Source organism: Anguilla rostrata, chromosome 6, assembly GCF_018555375.3.
Source record: "Anguilla rostrata isolate EN2019 chromosome 6, ASM1855537v3, whole genome shotgun sequence".
Lineage (NCBI taxonomy): Eukaryota > Metazoa > Chordata > Actinopteri > Anguilliformes > Anguillidae > Anguilla > Anguilla rostrata.
In genome coordinates this window covers 56,362,045-56,376,118 of record NC_057938.1, presented here as the reverse complement: position 1 = coordinate 56,376,118, position 14,074 = coordinate 56,362,045, and the positions used below count along the sequence as shown (strand labels likewise).

Here is a 14,074-nt window from a genome sequence, read left to right as displayed (position 1 = left end):
GCATGTATTAATAAAAACAAAGGTGACATTTTAAAAATGCTGAAGGCTTGGGGGAGGTTCTGGCAGGCATCAGTAATCGAGCGCTGATTAAAGGTGTGGATCAGGTGGAGGTGTGAAACTCTCAGGTGAGCGTACCTTCTTGTTGTTGTCCTGGTCGGAAAACTCCGATACGTCTGTCACGTCTGTCGCTTCCGTGACCTCCGATACTTCTGTGGCCTCGTCGTCAGGAAGCTGAAAAGCACACAGAACCCACAAATTACTGATGAACATTATATACCTATATCAGCAACCTTAGACAAAAACTACAATTACATTACAGTATTAAACCCAGCTCTTTGCAGAGATTACTTAAAATTTTACTTAGAATTTAAATTTTCATTTTAATGTAACTAATTATTAAATTTCATTTGAATTTAAATGAAATTTAGAGGGGGGAGGGGAGTGGTGGTGCACCTTTTTCACGCTGTTGACGTGCGTTTCCTTGTCACCGGGCTCAGGGTTCCCCTCTTTACCGTCAGCTGCAGAGCACAGGGGTCAGAGGTCAGAGGTCAAAGGTCGCCAGCCTCCATCCCGAAATCAACACACATCATCTACCCAATCTGAGCTAACGTGTTCATTCTCCACTCTGGAGAAACGCTCCAAAGCAACAGGATGAAAGTGAGGATCAGCCTCACTCAGAGAAAGAGAGAGTCAGAAGCGAGAGATGGAGAGAGAAACAGAGAGAGAGAGAGAGGGAGAGAGGGAGAGAGAGAGTGAGAGGGAGAGAGAGAGAGAGAGGGAGAGAGGGAGAGAGAGAGAGTGAGGGAGAGAGAGAGAGAGAGAGAGAGAGAGAGGAGGAGGCGGCCCTGACCGATCTCCAGGTCCTCCTCGTTGTCGTCCTCCAGGATGTTGGCCGGGCTGCTGCTCTCTCCCGCCTCCATGTGCTTCTTAAAGGACTCCAGCTGCTCTGTGAGCCGCAGGCAAGAAGCGCATCAGCACGCCTGTCTGCGCATCACGCAACGCACGCAACGCATCAGCACGCCTGTCTGCGCATCACGCAACGCAACACAGGCACGCATCAGCACGCCTGTCTGCGCATCACGCAACGCAACGCAACACAGGCACGCATCACACACATGCTTCCTAACCAAACGCACGCAACCCAACACGTTAAGGAAGGACGGCGAAAACCTACTCTGTTCTACTTCCGGTTTCAAGCGCTTGTTTTTGATCAGGATCTTCCTCTTGAGGTCGGTGGGGGAAGGCAGGGGTCGCCCGCTCTCGATCTGTGACAGGGCACAAACGGCACATTCAGACAGGCCAGCTGCAGGGGAGGGGCAGCAGTGCATATGGCCGAGTGGGTGGAGTCACACTGGACCCGGAGGACAGGGAGACACTCACGGGGAAAGGCTCCAGCGGCTGCTTCAGTAACAGGTCCCCGAACATCTCCTCACAGTACCGCGCCATCTTATACTGCTGCGGCTTACTGGGGTCAACAGGAAATACATCACTCAACACTGGGGTCAACAGGAAATGCGTCACACAACACTGAGGTCAACAGGAAATACATCACTCAACACTGAGGTCAACAGGAAATGTGTCACACAACAGTGGGGTCAACAGGAAATACATCACTCAACAGTGGGGTCAACAGGAAATACATCACACAACACTGAGGTCAACAGGAAATACATCACTCAACACTGAGGTCAACAGGAAATACATGTACATGCTCCTATGGGTATATGCACATTTACTAGCTACATTAAGACACATACACATGCAAACAAAGGGCTGTTTTGAGAGAAGAACATTATCGCACAGCTCACTGACCTGCAGTGGTTTTCGAAGGACAGAATCACGGGGTAATCAGAGGTCACAAACGCCGTCTCTCTAATGGCCTGAATGACATCCTAAAACCAGAAGATGCGTCAGAAATTAGCATCGCGGCGCTGTTGTGGATATAGAGTAAATACGGCTTTTTAAAGCCGGTTCCCGGGGACGCTAACATAAGGAACACCCTGTTAATCTTAGATTGTGTTTTCTGAAGTGCCCTTATTTCACTGAACGCTGCAGAGTGAATTACAGGCTCCTCTGTGCTATTGAGACTTAATAACATGCAACACTGAACAGCAGCCAGAAAACCTCATCCAGTGAAAAGCTAATGGACTCCATTTCAAACAGCAAGAGGTTGCAAGAGCCTTCTAAACCAAGCCTGATCTCCCCAGAGATCACATTCACTTTCTATGAACAAAGCAAAAAAAAAAACCGTAGAAGCTGAAGAGCACTGTCTTCACCTTTAGATGAATGATGCTTCAGGACACTAAGTCATTGTGTTTCTGAAACAGAACAGTTTCTTTGTCATGCCAATATAGCCACTTGAGCTGAAGGAGAGCGAAGCCAGTCACTGCTTTACAGGCTCAGAAAATCAACATGTCGGGGGGGGGAGGGGGGGCATAAGGGTGCAGGGCGGGGGAGTGTTAGAATAGAGGGGTGTAGAGGAGTATATTAGTGAGTGTAGAAGGGTATAGTACGGGGTTTAGAGGGGTATAGGGTTAGAATTAAGGGCTGTAGTGTAGAGGGGCATAGTATGGGGTGTAGAGGGGTATAGTATGGGGGTATAGTATAAGGTGTAGAGGGGTACAAGGTTAGGATTAAGGGCTATAGTACTGTATTGAGGGGTTCGATAATCACCTTGAAGAGGATGTCGGTGCACATGGCTTTTCCGTGCGTAATAATCGGCTCCTGGTCTTCCCCCTTCCCATCCCAACAATCCAGCTCCACACACCTGAACACGCATAAAAACACACCTGAACACACACACATGCATCTGAACACACACACATAAAAACTCACCTAAACACACAAACAGACACACCTGAGCACACACATACAAACACACCTGTACACACCCACACACATACCTGAGCACACATCCCAAAACACACACACCTGAGCACACACACCACATAAAAACACACCTGAACATCCCAAAACACACACACCTGAGCACAGACATAAAAACATCTGAAAGCCCAAGGATTCAAATGATCATGCGGACTGAACACGCCCTGTGAGTATGTCAGGGCACCAGGGAGGGGGTATGGGGCGCACTTTAGTGATTTTGGGGCTCTGTACCTGCACCCTGAGAGCAGCACCTGTCGGTACATCTCCACGGAGGACTTCCCCCCAAACTGGCGGCCCGTCAGGTAGGTGTTGTGGGAGGAGCTTATGAAGTAGTGGGCCAGCGGCTGGTCCATCTCCTGGTACAGCTCCAGCCGGTCCAGGAACACCGGCGCGTTCTCGTCCGACATCAGGTACCGGCAGAACCCGTCGCTCGACATGCGGCCTGCCAGCAGGGGGCACTCATCAGAGAAACCCACAGCGCCTCAGCCGCTAACTCAGTCGCTAACAAACAGCTTCTGCATCCATCCACCCGCTAACAAACAGACCCTACATCCACCCCAACATCCATCCACCCGCTAACAAACAGACCCTACATCCACCCCAACATCCATCCACCCGCTAACAAACAGACCCTACATCCACCCCAACATCCATCCACCCGCTAACAAACAGACCCTACATCCACCCCAACATCCATCCACCCGCTAACAAACAGACCCTACATCCACCCCAACATCCATCCACCCGCTAACAAACAGACCCTACATCCACCCCAACATCCATCCATCCGCTAACAAACAGACCCTACATCCACCCCAACATCCATCCATCCATTATTGAGCCCTCTTACTCCTGCGTCATTTTTAGTCATTATATCTCCTGTATGTGAGTACACTCAGAAATGTATGAAAAATATACTTCCCTCGCACAGCAGAATGCTTGTTGAAAAAAACACCATTGTAATTACTTTACCTTGCCACTAGAGGGTATTTAGAGCCCAGGTTGTTCAGTTAAGTCACCACTAGAGGGCTGTAGAACATCGCAGGTCAATTTCTCCTCAAACTAAAACTGAGTGATTACTATGAATAACAACAAAATAAGGTGTAAAACAAATTTTTGAGAGGTTGGTGTCCCACTGTCTCCTCCCTGACACAGAAAAACAATTCAGAGAGACAGAGGGTGGGAGAGAGAGAAAGTGAGGGCAAGATAGAGAGGGAGGGAGAGAGAGAGAAGGAGAGATGGAGGGAAAGAGAGGGAGAGGGAGAAAGAGAGAGAGAGGTTACCTTTCTTCTTGAGTTCTGGGTCCCTCTCATACTTGTCTATGATCTGCATGGCTCGTTTGTGATCATAGAACGGAAATAGGATCTCGTTCAGGCGCGGGTCCCGTTGGTGCTAACAGAGAAAGATCCTCGTTTTTAAACCGCAAAAGCCTTTGGGCACACAGCCGACAGCAAGCCACAGATAAACCAACCACCACAATCACAATCAGCAGGGCTTACACAACGGGGATTCGGCAGCAGGTTTACACTGAAGTATCACAAATTCTCCACACAAACTGGACAGATAAAACCATTCAGGTGTTCTTTAACATCAAACGCGTGTCCATGCCAGCATGGTGAGCCATTTAAACAGCACGATTTCCCCGAGACTGTGGTGTGGGAGGTGGGGAGGTGGGGGGGGGGGGGTGCACAAATGCATAAAACCGAATAATCCAAAGGCCGAATGCAACAGGAAGTGAAGTCCAAACTCCCCAAGACAGCGTGTGAAGCACAGGACCAGCGGGAGGACGGTGACCACACAGACACGGGACGTTCAGCCGCGACACCAGGGGCACGTAGGGGGGGTCAGCCGCCACACCAGGAACACGGCGGGACGGCCGGCCGCTTGGGTTCGGCCGAGCGGGGCTCGGTAAAGCCGCTAACTCGATTCGGGGCCACAGGAAACAGGAAACAGGAAACAGACCGCACAGGAAGCCACACAGCACAGGGACAGCCCTCGGCCCCGCCCACCCAGGGGGTCACCATGGTCACACAATGAGACATACGCTGAGGGGAGGGGAGGGTGGAGGGAGGGGAGGGGGGAGTGGCTGTGGGGGCAGGGAGTCGGGGGGGTGAAAGCGTGATGCATGCTGGGTAAAAAGACGTGCAGAAGCGAGCTGTTTGGCACAGTAAAGTTAATGAATGATAAAAAGCTTACTTCATTCAGAAAGCTGACTAATTGGTCTACGCTTAAATAATCAGTTTTGTCTCCGTTGCTGAAAAGGAATTAATACGGAAAACAAAAAAAAAAATGTTATACTTTTGAATTAACCAAATCAAATAATGAGAAAAAAAGAACTGAAAGATGCTCTTCTGGTACCAACTGCAACATGTAGTTGTAGTTTTTCCCCCAAAACATACTTCCTTTTCTTAGAATCCCCACCCCTCTTCAAGAAAGGTTGGCTAATAAAACTAGTTAGTTTAACAAACAGGTTAATGTTGTAACTGTCCAAGCGGGTTAGGTTTTTTACGGGTGTTAGTAGAGCAGATGCAGTCTGTCTGAGCGCAGTCTACGCAGCTCGATAGCCTCCGTTAGCAACCGTAAACCTGTCATTTCAAACGTAACTGCAAAGACGTTATGATGTCATGGAAACTCACACAGGAAACAAGCAATTATTTCAGTGCTAATATTGTGAGCACACCTTTAACGGTCAGAAAACTAAAAAAACAAAACAAATTATTTATCAGGTGTTTGAGATCTACAGTCATAGTTCTCTGCTATCCCCCATTTTATCTACTAATGAAGTCGTATGCGTTTTCCGTGAAACTTACATCTTCTTGAATAGCTCTTCTATATCGGTTCTGGGACAGATCTTCTGGATGAGGGCGTAGAAGATGTCGAAGGTGAACACTGAGTGCTCAATTTCTTCATTCTGCAAAGAGCAGCCAAGAACACATTTACCTCAGCCCCGCCAATCAAATTTATACGCACAACTTTATCAACACACTCTCAGCCAATCAAATTTATTCACACCTTCACCTACACATTCCCAGTCAATGAAATGTATACGCACAACTTTAGGGGGAAACTCTTTACCTGGCTACAGGTGACTCTCTCACCTGCACACCTGAGCCTGCGCTCACGCCTGTGCCTGGGCAGGTAGCTCACCTTTCCGCTGGGAAGGCCCAGGTCCTTCAGGGCCTGGAAGATGCCCTTCTCCGTCTTCCCAGAGGCGAAGGTCCTTGTGATGCTAACGGAGAAGAGCAGGAAGTGAGCACAGGACCAATCAGCTTCCGCCGGCTCTGCGGCTACTCCCACAGGAAATGTCCCAGAATGCAACACTGCGCTTATTACTTACAAAACACCCAGACTCTGGGGGTCCCCGAGTCTAAACGAATGAATGAATAACTGAATCTCTTATTGGATAAAAGGTTAAATACAGCGGTGGAGGGAATCGATGACGGAATCCCACGGGGGGGGGGGGATTTCATTTCTTACCTTCTCACTGGGATCTTTCCGCTCACGTTTGTCAGAAACGTCAACCTCATCCAGCTGAGGGAAAAACAAACACACTTTTCAACCGGTGTGACTCATTCACCAGCCCATCGGAGGACTGTTCATATGAAGGATGATCTTTCACACGCGCGGGCATCCAGTCAAAACCGGCGACAAGAAAACATTAGCCAAAGCACTCGGTAAACAGAAGGAATTTGGTTCTGAATAGTGCTGAAAGCTGTTTTTCTTGTAAAACTTTCAGGAATATCGCCGGTGCCAAAAGGGAGTTAAATCTCAGAGTAACCCGCGTGCACACTGAAAGTGTTTGAGATCTGGAAGAGTAAACAGCCCCTTCACACGCTCAGGGGGCCCTGACACTCACTGTTTCTTCAGACAGGTCATGGGACACACGTTGTTCGCTTTGAAGTTGTGAATCACCGACTTCAAGCCTTCCGTCCATCGCTACAGATAAACGAGAGGGAGAGAGAAAGAGAGAGAGAGAGAGAGAGCACAATACTCACTCAAATTACCCATGACTGCTCTGTGCTTACTTATACAAACCTAGGTAACACAGTGCTAGCTACACACCCATTTAGCACAGTGTTAACTGTACTTTACAAACCCAGCCAACACAATGCTAACTCTACTACACAAACCCATTTAGGACAACGCTTACTGTGCTAAAGTAAATCAATTAGCACAGTGCTTATTTTACAACAGTATTAACACCACATGCAATCAGGAGAAATATTTATTTTACTGGAACACCATTTGTACACACTAAAACCTCTAGTTTAGTCTAGCTTTCCCTGAGTTCAGGACACTGTGTGTGCTAGCAGGTTGTAGCCACTAGAGGGCAGCACTGCCCGGTCGGTTCCATAGCTGAGCTGGATCCAGGCCAGTCCTTCAGGCCCAGAGCCAGGGAAACTCCTGTTTGTTCGCCAGCCCAGACCAGCGGCTCCCACGTTTAATGGGCTATTTTTAAACACTTGTTCCGACAGAAAGGAGATCCATCCTGTCACTCAACGTCTCTGAACCCCCTCCTAGAGCATCCCTCTCTTCCCTTCTGAAGAAAGAGGCAAAAGCCCTACAGCACAGGCTACGTCTACGCCAGCGCAGAGACCGTCTCTGTGACTCTATCACCCCCTGGGGGCCATGTGCAGAACATATGCAGCGCATGGGTTTCCTTTTCAGGAATTTCAGCTTCATAAGCTGTACGAGAGGGAGGTGAGGGGGATGGAGTTTAGAGAAAGAAAAGGAAAACAAAAATAGAGAGAAAAATAGAGAGACGCGTCACTTCCTGTTTGCATCTGGAAGAGGAGGGGGGTTACCTTGGCAACGTCGGGGCTGTCGGCCACCATGTAGGTGAAGGTGAGGTTGACCAGGTCGGTGCCGCTGCACACGCAGATCATGCAGCCCTCCAGCTCGCTCTCGGGCTTCCCAGCAGCCTCCAGTGACAGCAGGATCTTAGGGTCCTGTGGGGAGAGGCCACGCCCACACAGGGGGGGCAAACTGAGTCAAACTGAGCCAAACTGAGTCAAACTGAGCCAAACTGAGTCAAAACTGAGTCAAACTGAGCCAAACTGAGTCAAAACTGAGCCAAACTGAGTCAAACTGAGCAAAACTGAGTCAAAACTGAGCCAAACTGAGTCAAACTGAGCAAAACTGAGTCAAAACTGAGCCAAACTTAGTCAAACTGAGTCACAACTAATGTATGTACTGTGTATGTATGTGCCTGTGTGCGTGTATGCGTGTGAACCGACCTATACATTTCTTAAATAAGGACAAAATTAAAACTTGAAATGATGATACAGGATAAAAATAAAGACTCAACGTGTTACTATAAAAAGGAAACTTTTTCAGATATGTCAGCAGCCAGCTGCTGCTAATGTAAAATAGGAACATTACAAGGCTTCATTAAACACAGCCAGCTCTACTGATCCTGCAGCTGAGCAGGATGTGCAGTAATCCCGCACACAGGCTAACACTCATCGCACTCATCTGACATGCTGCTGTAGGCTACAAAACACAGTACTCTCAATGTTCTACAACAAGCTGGTCCCAAATACGGGCCTGCTCCTTGTGGAACGTTGAGAGTACAGTGAGTTTTGTTGAATATTGAGAGTACAGTGTGCTTTGTAGAACACTGAGTGTACAGTGAGTTTTGTTGAACATTGAGACTACAGTCTGGTTTGTAGAACACTGACAGTACTGTCTGTTATGTAGAACATTGAGAGTACTGTCTGTTATGTAGAACACTGAGAGTACTGTGTTTTGTAGAACACTGAGAGTACTGTCTGTTATGTAGAACACTGAGAGTACCGTGTGTTTTGTGCTTTACTGTGTTGAACCCAGAGACGGACAGACAGCAGACCCACAGGTGGTGAGTTATAGTAATCTCTCTCTCCTGAATACACACGTTCCTCTGCCTGGTGTGAACTAAACCAGAGAAATTCTATCATCCTCTCCTAAGATTACACAGATTAGGGAGTGAATACCAGCCGAATGCTCAGCGAATGCAGGGGGACATAAGGTCAGACAAAGGAAAACATGAGGTGAAAGATTAATACTGTGAATATTACAGAGCATAGAGGGTGAAAATACAGTGAATACAGAGGATGAATAGGGTGACTACAGGATGAATATAGAGCAGTAGTACCCAACCTGTTCCTGGAGATCTATCAACCTGTAGGTTTTCACTCCAACCGTAACAAAGCACACCTCATTCAACAGCTAGAGCAGGGCTGCCCAACCCTGTTCCTGGAAATCTACCGTACCATCCTGTAGGCTTTCACTCCAACCCTAACAACGCACACCTCATTCAACTGATAAGATTTTACTCATTAGTAGAGTCAGGTAATTAGTAGAGTCAGATGTGCCAAATTAGGGTTCAAATGAAAGCCGGCAGGATGGTAGATCTCCAGGAACAGTGCTGGTTACCGCTGACACAGAGGATGAACAGGGTGACTGCAGGGTGAGTGTTAGGCGAGCACAGCGGGGGGGCGTCTGAATGTGAGGTCATAATCTCACACACGTGCTGTTTCCAGGTTAGACAGGTGGGCTCTCACCTTGGGAAAGGGTCCCGTGCGGATGCTGTTGATCAGAGAGCACTCTAAGACCTGTCCCTCCTGAAAGGGGAAAGGCAGCCATGAGGGTCGTACAGAGCAGAGCAGGGACACACAGTCAGCGTAGGACCCCAACTGCCATTTTTTACGGGCGTCCTGTCCACTGCCTTTCCAAAACGGCACACATCACAGCACAGCACCGGAGACAGGCAACCTTCATACACGATGCAGAACGTGTGTGAAAATAAAAGTCTGTACGCAGTCATGCACAAAAATAAAGGACATGAGTCACCCTACCTTTCCTTCGCTCTTCCACGTGATGAAGAAGCCGAACTCGTCGACTTTAAACAGGCAGTTCGCTTCAAACACAAACGGATCCTGGACGGAAAGATCAGTCATAAAGGCGTAATCAGACGAGCTGGACATCCATATAACTTCACACCAGGTTAACCCAGGGACAAACGTCACTTCATGCTTTTCATTAAATTTATTAGTTTCCAACGTATAACATTTACAACCTATATTCTAATACAATGATGGATTGATGGTGGGAATGGTCATTCTGAAACCAGCACCACAGAAATTTGAGACCGATCTCATGACACAAAATTGCAAGATAAAAGCACTACAAGTGTACATAATAAATTCTCAATCATAATTGATTTATGATGGGCTATTTATAATCATGAAAAATACACAGTGCTGTTGCCAATCAGGCAGTCTAAGGCTCAAACAGCACCTGAAGGCATGAGTACCAGGGACACAACCGGTCTTATCACACACCTGAGAGAGCCACTTTCACCCACCTTTCCCCGGGGCCAGAGAGACAACTGGACCCACTTTAACCCTGGAAGCACAGCCAGGGGGTGTGTAAGACGACCAGCACCCCCCCCGCCCAGACGCCAGTCTGAGGCTGGCTCTGTGAGCTTCCCGGATGTCAATATTTGCACCAGAATATTTAGCAGACCACCATGTAATTGTTTGTTAGTTGTCAGCGGAACCACAATGGCCTGCTCTGGAAAACAGTGGAGCCACAATGGCTGGGTGCGGCCCATACTGTATGTTACCATAGAGCTACAATGGCGGAGTTCGGCGTATATGTAACAGGGGAGCCACAATGGTGGGATCCAGCATATATGTAACAGTGGAGCCACAATGGCGGGATCCAGCATATATGTAACAGTGGAGCCACAATGGCGGGGTCCAGCATATATGTAACAGTGGAGCCACAATGGCGGGGTCCAGCATATATGTAACAGTGGAGCCACAATGGCGGGGTCCAGCATATATGTAACAGTGGAGCCACAATGGCCATGTCCAGCACATACACACTGTAAATTTGTGATTTCCTGTAGAATGATTTCTAATGGCAGACCCGTTTATTTTTTTTCATTTCAGGCATATATGCTGTTCTTTCATGTGATCTGTAAGGCGGGGAAAGCCAATTCAGCTGAACAAACCTACCACCATGTCATTTTACCGATGGCATTGTAGTACAATATTTGTTGTGCATGTAAATATTTATCTTGCCTTTTGAAAATATTTGCTGTTATTTGAGGCCTTTGAATCCTCCCTCCAGAAGAGCGACGCGCGGTACTTTTGAAGAACTGCAGGAGACTAGGCGAAGGTCAGGCTGACGAAATCGTGGCTCGTTTCTCTGATTAACGCGTTTGGGGCAGGGGGGCCCCAGCCCTGGCCTCGGCGACCTGCAGGCCCGGCTGGTTTTCACCGCAACGTCGTTTAAACGATGAAATAAGGAGCAGCTGAATCTGCAGGAAACTCACCTCACCTGGTCTCGGGGGTCTGGACTAGCGGCTCATTTCAAGGTGAAAACAAAAAAAAAAAACCCAGCAGAACCCTGCAGCTCTCCTGAATATGGTGGTGCAGAACTCACTTACATTCTTATCCCTGATTGGCTGATTAAAACGAGTCAGTAATGCAATCCAGGGGAGAGTACCACAGGAGTACCACAAGAGTACCACTTTGAGACAATAACGAGTTCCATGCCATGGTACTGCTGTGATACTAGGCTGGTACAACTGCTATGCTAGTGCAACACCTACAATGCTACCATGATACCACTTTGGGCCAATTACGATACTGCTGTGGTACTGCTGGGATACTAGGCTGTTACAACTGCTACAACTGTACTAGTGCAACACCTACAATGCTACCATGATGCTGTACTCCTGTGATACTGCTGTGGTACTCCTGTGGTACTGCTGTGATACTGCTGTGGTACTCTTGTGGTACTCTTGTGGTACTGCTGTGGTACTCTTGTGGTACTCCTGTGGTACTCTTGTGATACTCCTGTGGTACTCTTGTGATACTCTTGTGATACTCCTGCGGTACTGCTGTGATACTGCTGTGATACTGCTGTGGTACTCTTGTGGTACTGCTGTGGTACTCTTGTGATACTCTTGTGATACTCTTGTGATACTCCTGCGGTACTGCTGTGATACTCTTGTGATACTCCTGCGGTACTGCTGTGATACTGCTGTAAGGTGTCTGGTGCAGAGTGACGAGGTTCTCTTAGTAGCACAGCACATTACTTTAAACTGACAGCAGTATAACTCATTCACTGGCCGCTCAGCTCAGGTAATGTGCTGCATTAATGGGAGGCACTGCCATAGGAATAAATCTTCCCTGAAACTGCAGGGAGATTAAAATGCAGGAGAATCTCCACCTTCTGCGCTCAGAACAGAAGGGCCATTGTGACACAGGTGTGAGGTTAATATTTAACCACCGCGGCCGCCTGGTTTGGCCTGAATACAGGTGTGTGGAGCCCAGGTGACCTCACAGCACCTTACTCTACAGGTGTGTGTGTGTGTGTATTGGTGTGTGTACAGTATGTGCACCCTACACATGTACACACCAATACACACACACAAATACCATGGAATTCCCGAACTGCAAACCCCAACGCCCAAACACCACAGATTCACCCTGGGCCCCGTACCCTAACACCACGCTGTTCTACAAAAACTGTTCTCACTGCGGTTCGGATCCTAAACTGTTGATAACACTCGAGGAGTTTTTCATGCCGTTCCTTACATCTAGAAAATTGTGCGTGGGCTTGAAATAGCAGAGAGCAGCGGCTCTGACATTTATTTTCCTCTCCGAGTGTCGGCCTTTAGAGGGCCCTGCAAACTCTGAGGAGGAAGCGCAGAGCAGGCTGCTGGGAAATAAATACCAAAGCCAACAGCCAATTAACTGCAGCGCGCGCTGCGGCGGGATCGATCCCGCCCACGCCGGCGCCTCAGCTACGCGCCCGCCGCTCAGGAGCTCACGCTACGCGGAGCGCAGGAGCAGGAGAGTCAGAACTTAATTACCTGGAGACCGCAGCCACACAAACAGGCTCTCAGCCGGCTCAAATACAGGGCTCCTTAATTACCCGCGTCCGCCCAACTCCACGCCGCCAGGGGACTGCAGCGAGTTAACGATCGCCGCAGGGCCCGTGAGCACCAGCACAATCACCCGCCCTCTGACTCTCATTAAGACCTGACGCAGTCAGAGGCACTCTCACTGGGCTCAGCGCTGCCCTTTCACTGGTCAGAGAGGGCTCAGCGCTGCTGTTTCATTGGTCAGAGCGGGCTCAGCGCTGCTGTTTCATTGGTCAGAGAGGGCTCAGTGCTGCTGTTTCATTGGTCAGAGAGGGCTCAGCGCTGCTGTTTCACTGATCAGAGCAGGCTCAGCGCTGCTGTTTCATTGGTCAGAGAGGGCTCAGCGCTGCTGTTTCACTGATCAGAGCAGGCTCAGCGCTGCTGTTTCATTGGTCAGAGAGGGCTCAGCGCTGCTGTTTCATTGGTCAGAGGGCTCAGTGCTGCTGTTTCATTGGTCAGAGAGGGCTCAGCGCTGCTGTTTCACTGATCAGAGCAGGCTCAGCGCTGCTGTTTCATTGGTCAGAGAGGGCTCAGCGCTGCTGTTTCATTGATCAGAGCAGGCTCAGCGCTGCTGTTTCATTGGTCAGAGGGCTCAGCGCTGCTGTTTCATTGGCCAGGGAGGGCTCAGCGCTGCTGTTTCATTGATCAGAGCAGGCTCAGCGCTGCTGTTTCATTGGTCAGAGCAGGCTCAGTGCTGCTCTTTCATTGGTCAGAGAGGGCTCAGTGAGTGGTGAGTAAGTGAGGGGGATGAAAGAGTGACAGGGGAGTGAGTGAGGGGGATGAAAGAGTGAGAGTTTGAGCTCAGTGCCTGACCTCCTCAAACCTGTCGAAGGAGGCCCCCTCCTGCAGAAAGGCCGGGACCTGCTTCTGCCAGTTGAACTCGTAGGATTTCGTCATGGCTGCTCACGTCTGAAAAAGAAGACAAAGCCAAGAGTGAGAAACACCAACAAACAGGAAGCGCAGTGCCATGGCATCGGCTGTTATTACGACATAACGGACAGGAAGTTGATATTCGGCAGCAAAGAGCAGACAGATAACCTGGGGCAGAGCGGAGCAGACAGGAAGTTAATTTACGCAGAGCAGAGCAGACAGGAAGTTGAACTGAGGGGAAGTTGGGATTTAGGATTAGCCTTTACCATTAGCCTTCCACATTAGCCTTCAGCATTAGCCTTTCAATGGGGCCACAGGACTCTCCCCCCAGCCCCACTGCTGCAGACAGAGGCAAGCAAAGCCCCCCAGGCCTGCTCCTCCCTGACCTGCGTCGGC

General features: G+C 49.0%; 1 protein-coding gene across 12 annotated transcripts in view; it reads right to left on the bottom strand.

Annotated features, from left to right (window-relative positions):
• LOC135257722 (1-phosphatidylinositol 4,5-bisphosphate phosphodiesterase beta-4-like) overlaps window positions 1-14,074 on the bottom strand; it is a 65,750-nt gene that overhangs the window by 20,405 nt on the left and 31,271 nt on the right. For 11 of the 12 annotated variants that reach the window (XR_010330714.1, XR_010330716.1, XR_010330713.1 and 8 more), the window contains 18 exons: window positions 13,622-13,717; window positions 9,723-9,803; window positions 9,429-9,488; window positions 7,692-7,835; window positions 6,743-6,822; window positions 6,364-6,417; window positions 6,034-6,115; window positions 5,697-5,797; window positions 5,083-5,140; window positions 4,170-4,278; window positions 3,118-3,328; window positions 2,674-2,767; window positions 1,813-1,892; window positions 1,381-1,465; window positions 1,175-1,265; window positions 851-946; window positions 454-518; window positions 137-231 (listed from right to left, as the gene is read on the bottom strand). Coding sequence is in view for 8 of the 12 variants with exons in the window: in XM_064340778.1 (XP_064196848.1) it covers window positions 137-231; window positions 454-518; window positions 851-946; window positions 1,175-1,265; window positions 1,381-1,465; window positions 1,813-1,892; window positions 2,674-2,767; window positions 3,118-3,328; window positions 4,170-4,278; window positions 5,083-5,140; window positions 5,697-5,797; window positions 6,034-6,115; window positions 6,364-6,417; window positions 6,743-6,822; window positions 7,692-7,835; window positions 9,429-9,488; window positions 9,723-9,803; window positions 13,622-13,705 (1,670 nt within the window). In the remaining 4 variants the exon portion in view is untranslated. Of the gene's footprint in view, window positions 1-135; window positions 232-453; window positions 519-850; window positions 947-1,174; window positions 1,266-1,380; window positions 1,466-1,812; window positions 1,893-2,673; window positions 2,768-3,117; window positions 3,329-4,169; window positions 4,279-5,082; window positions 5,141-5,696; window positions 5,798-6,033; window positions 6,116-6,363; window positions 6,418-6,742; window positions 6,823-7,691; window positions 7,836-9,428; window positions 9,489-9,722; window positions 9,804-13,621; window positions 13,718-14,074 lie in introns of all 12 variants that reach the window. The other variant, XM_064340782.1, reaches the window with a different exon arrangement.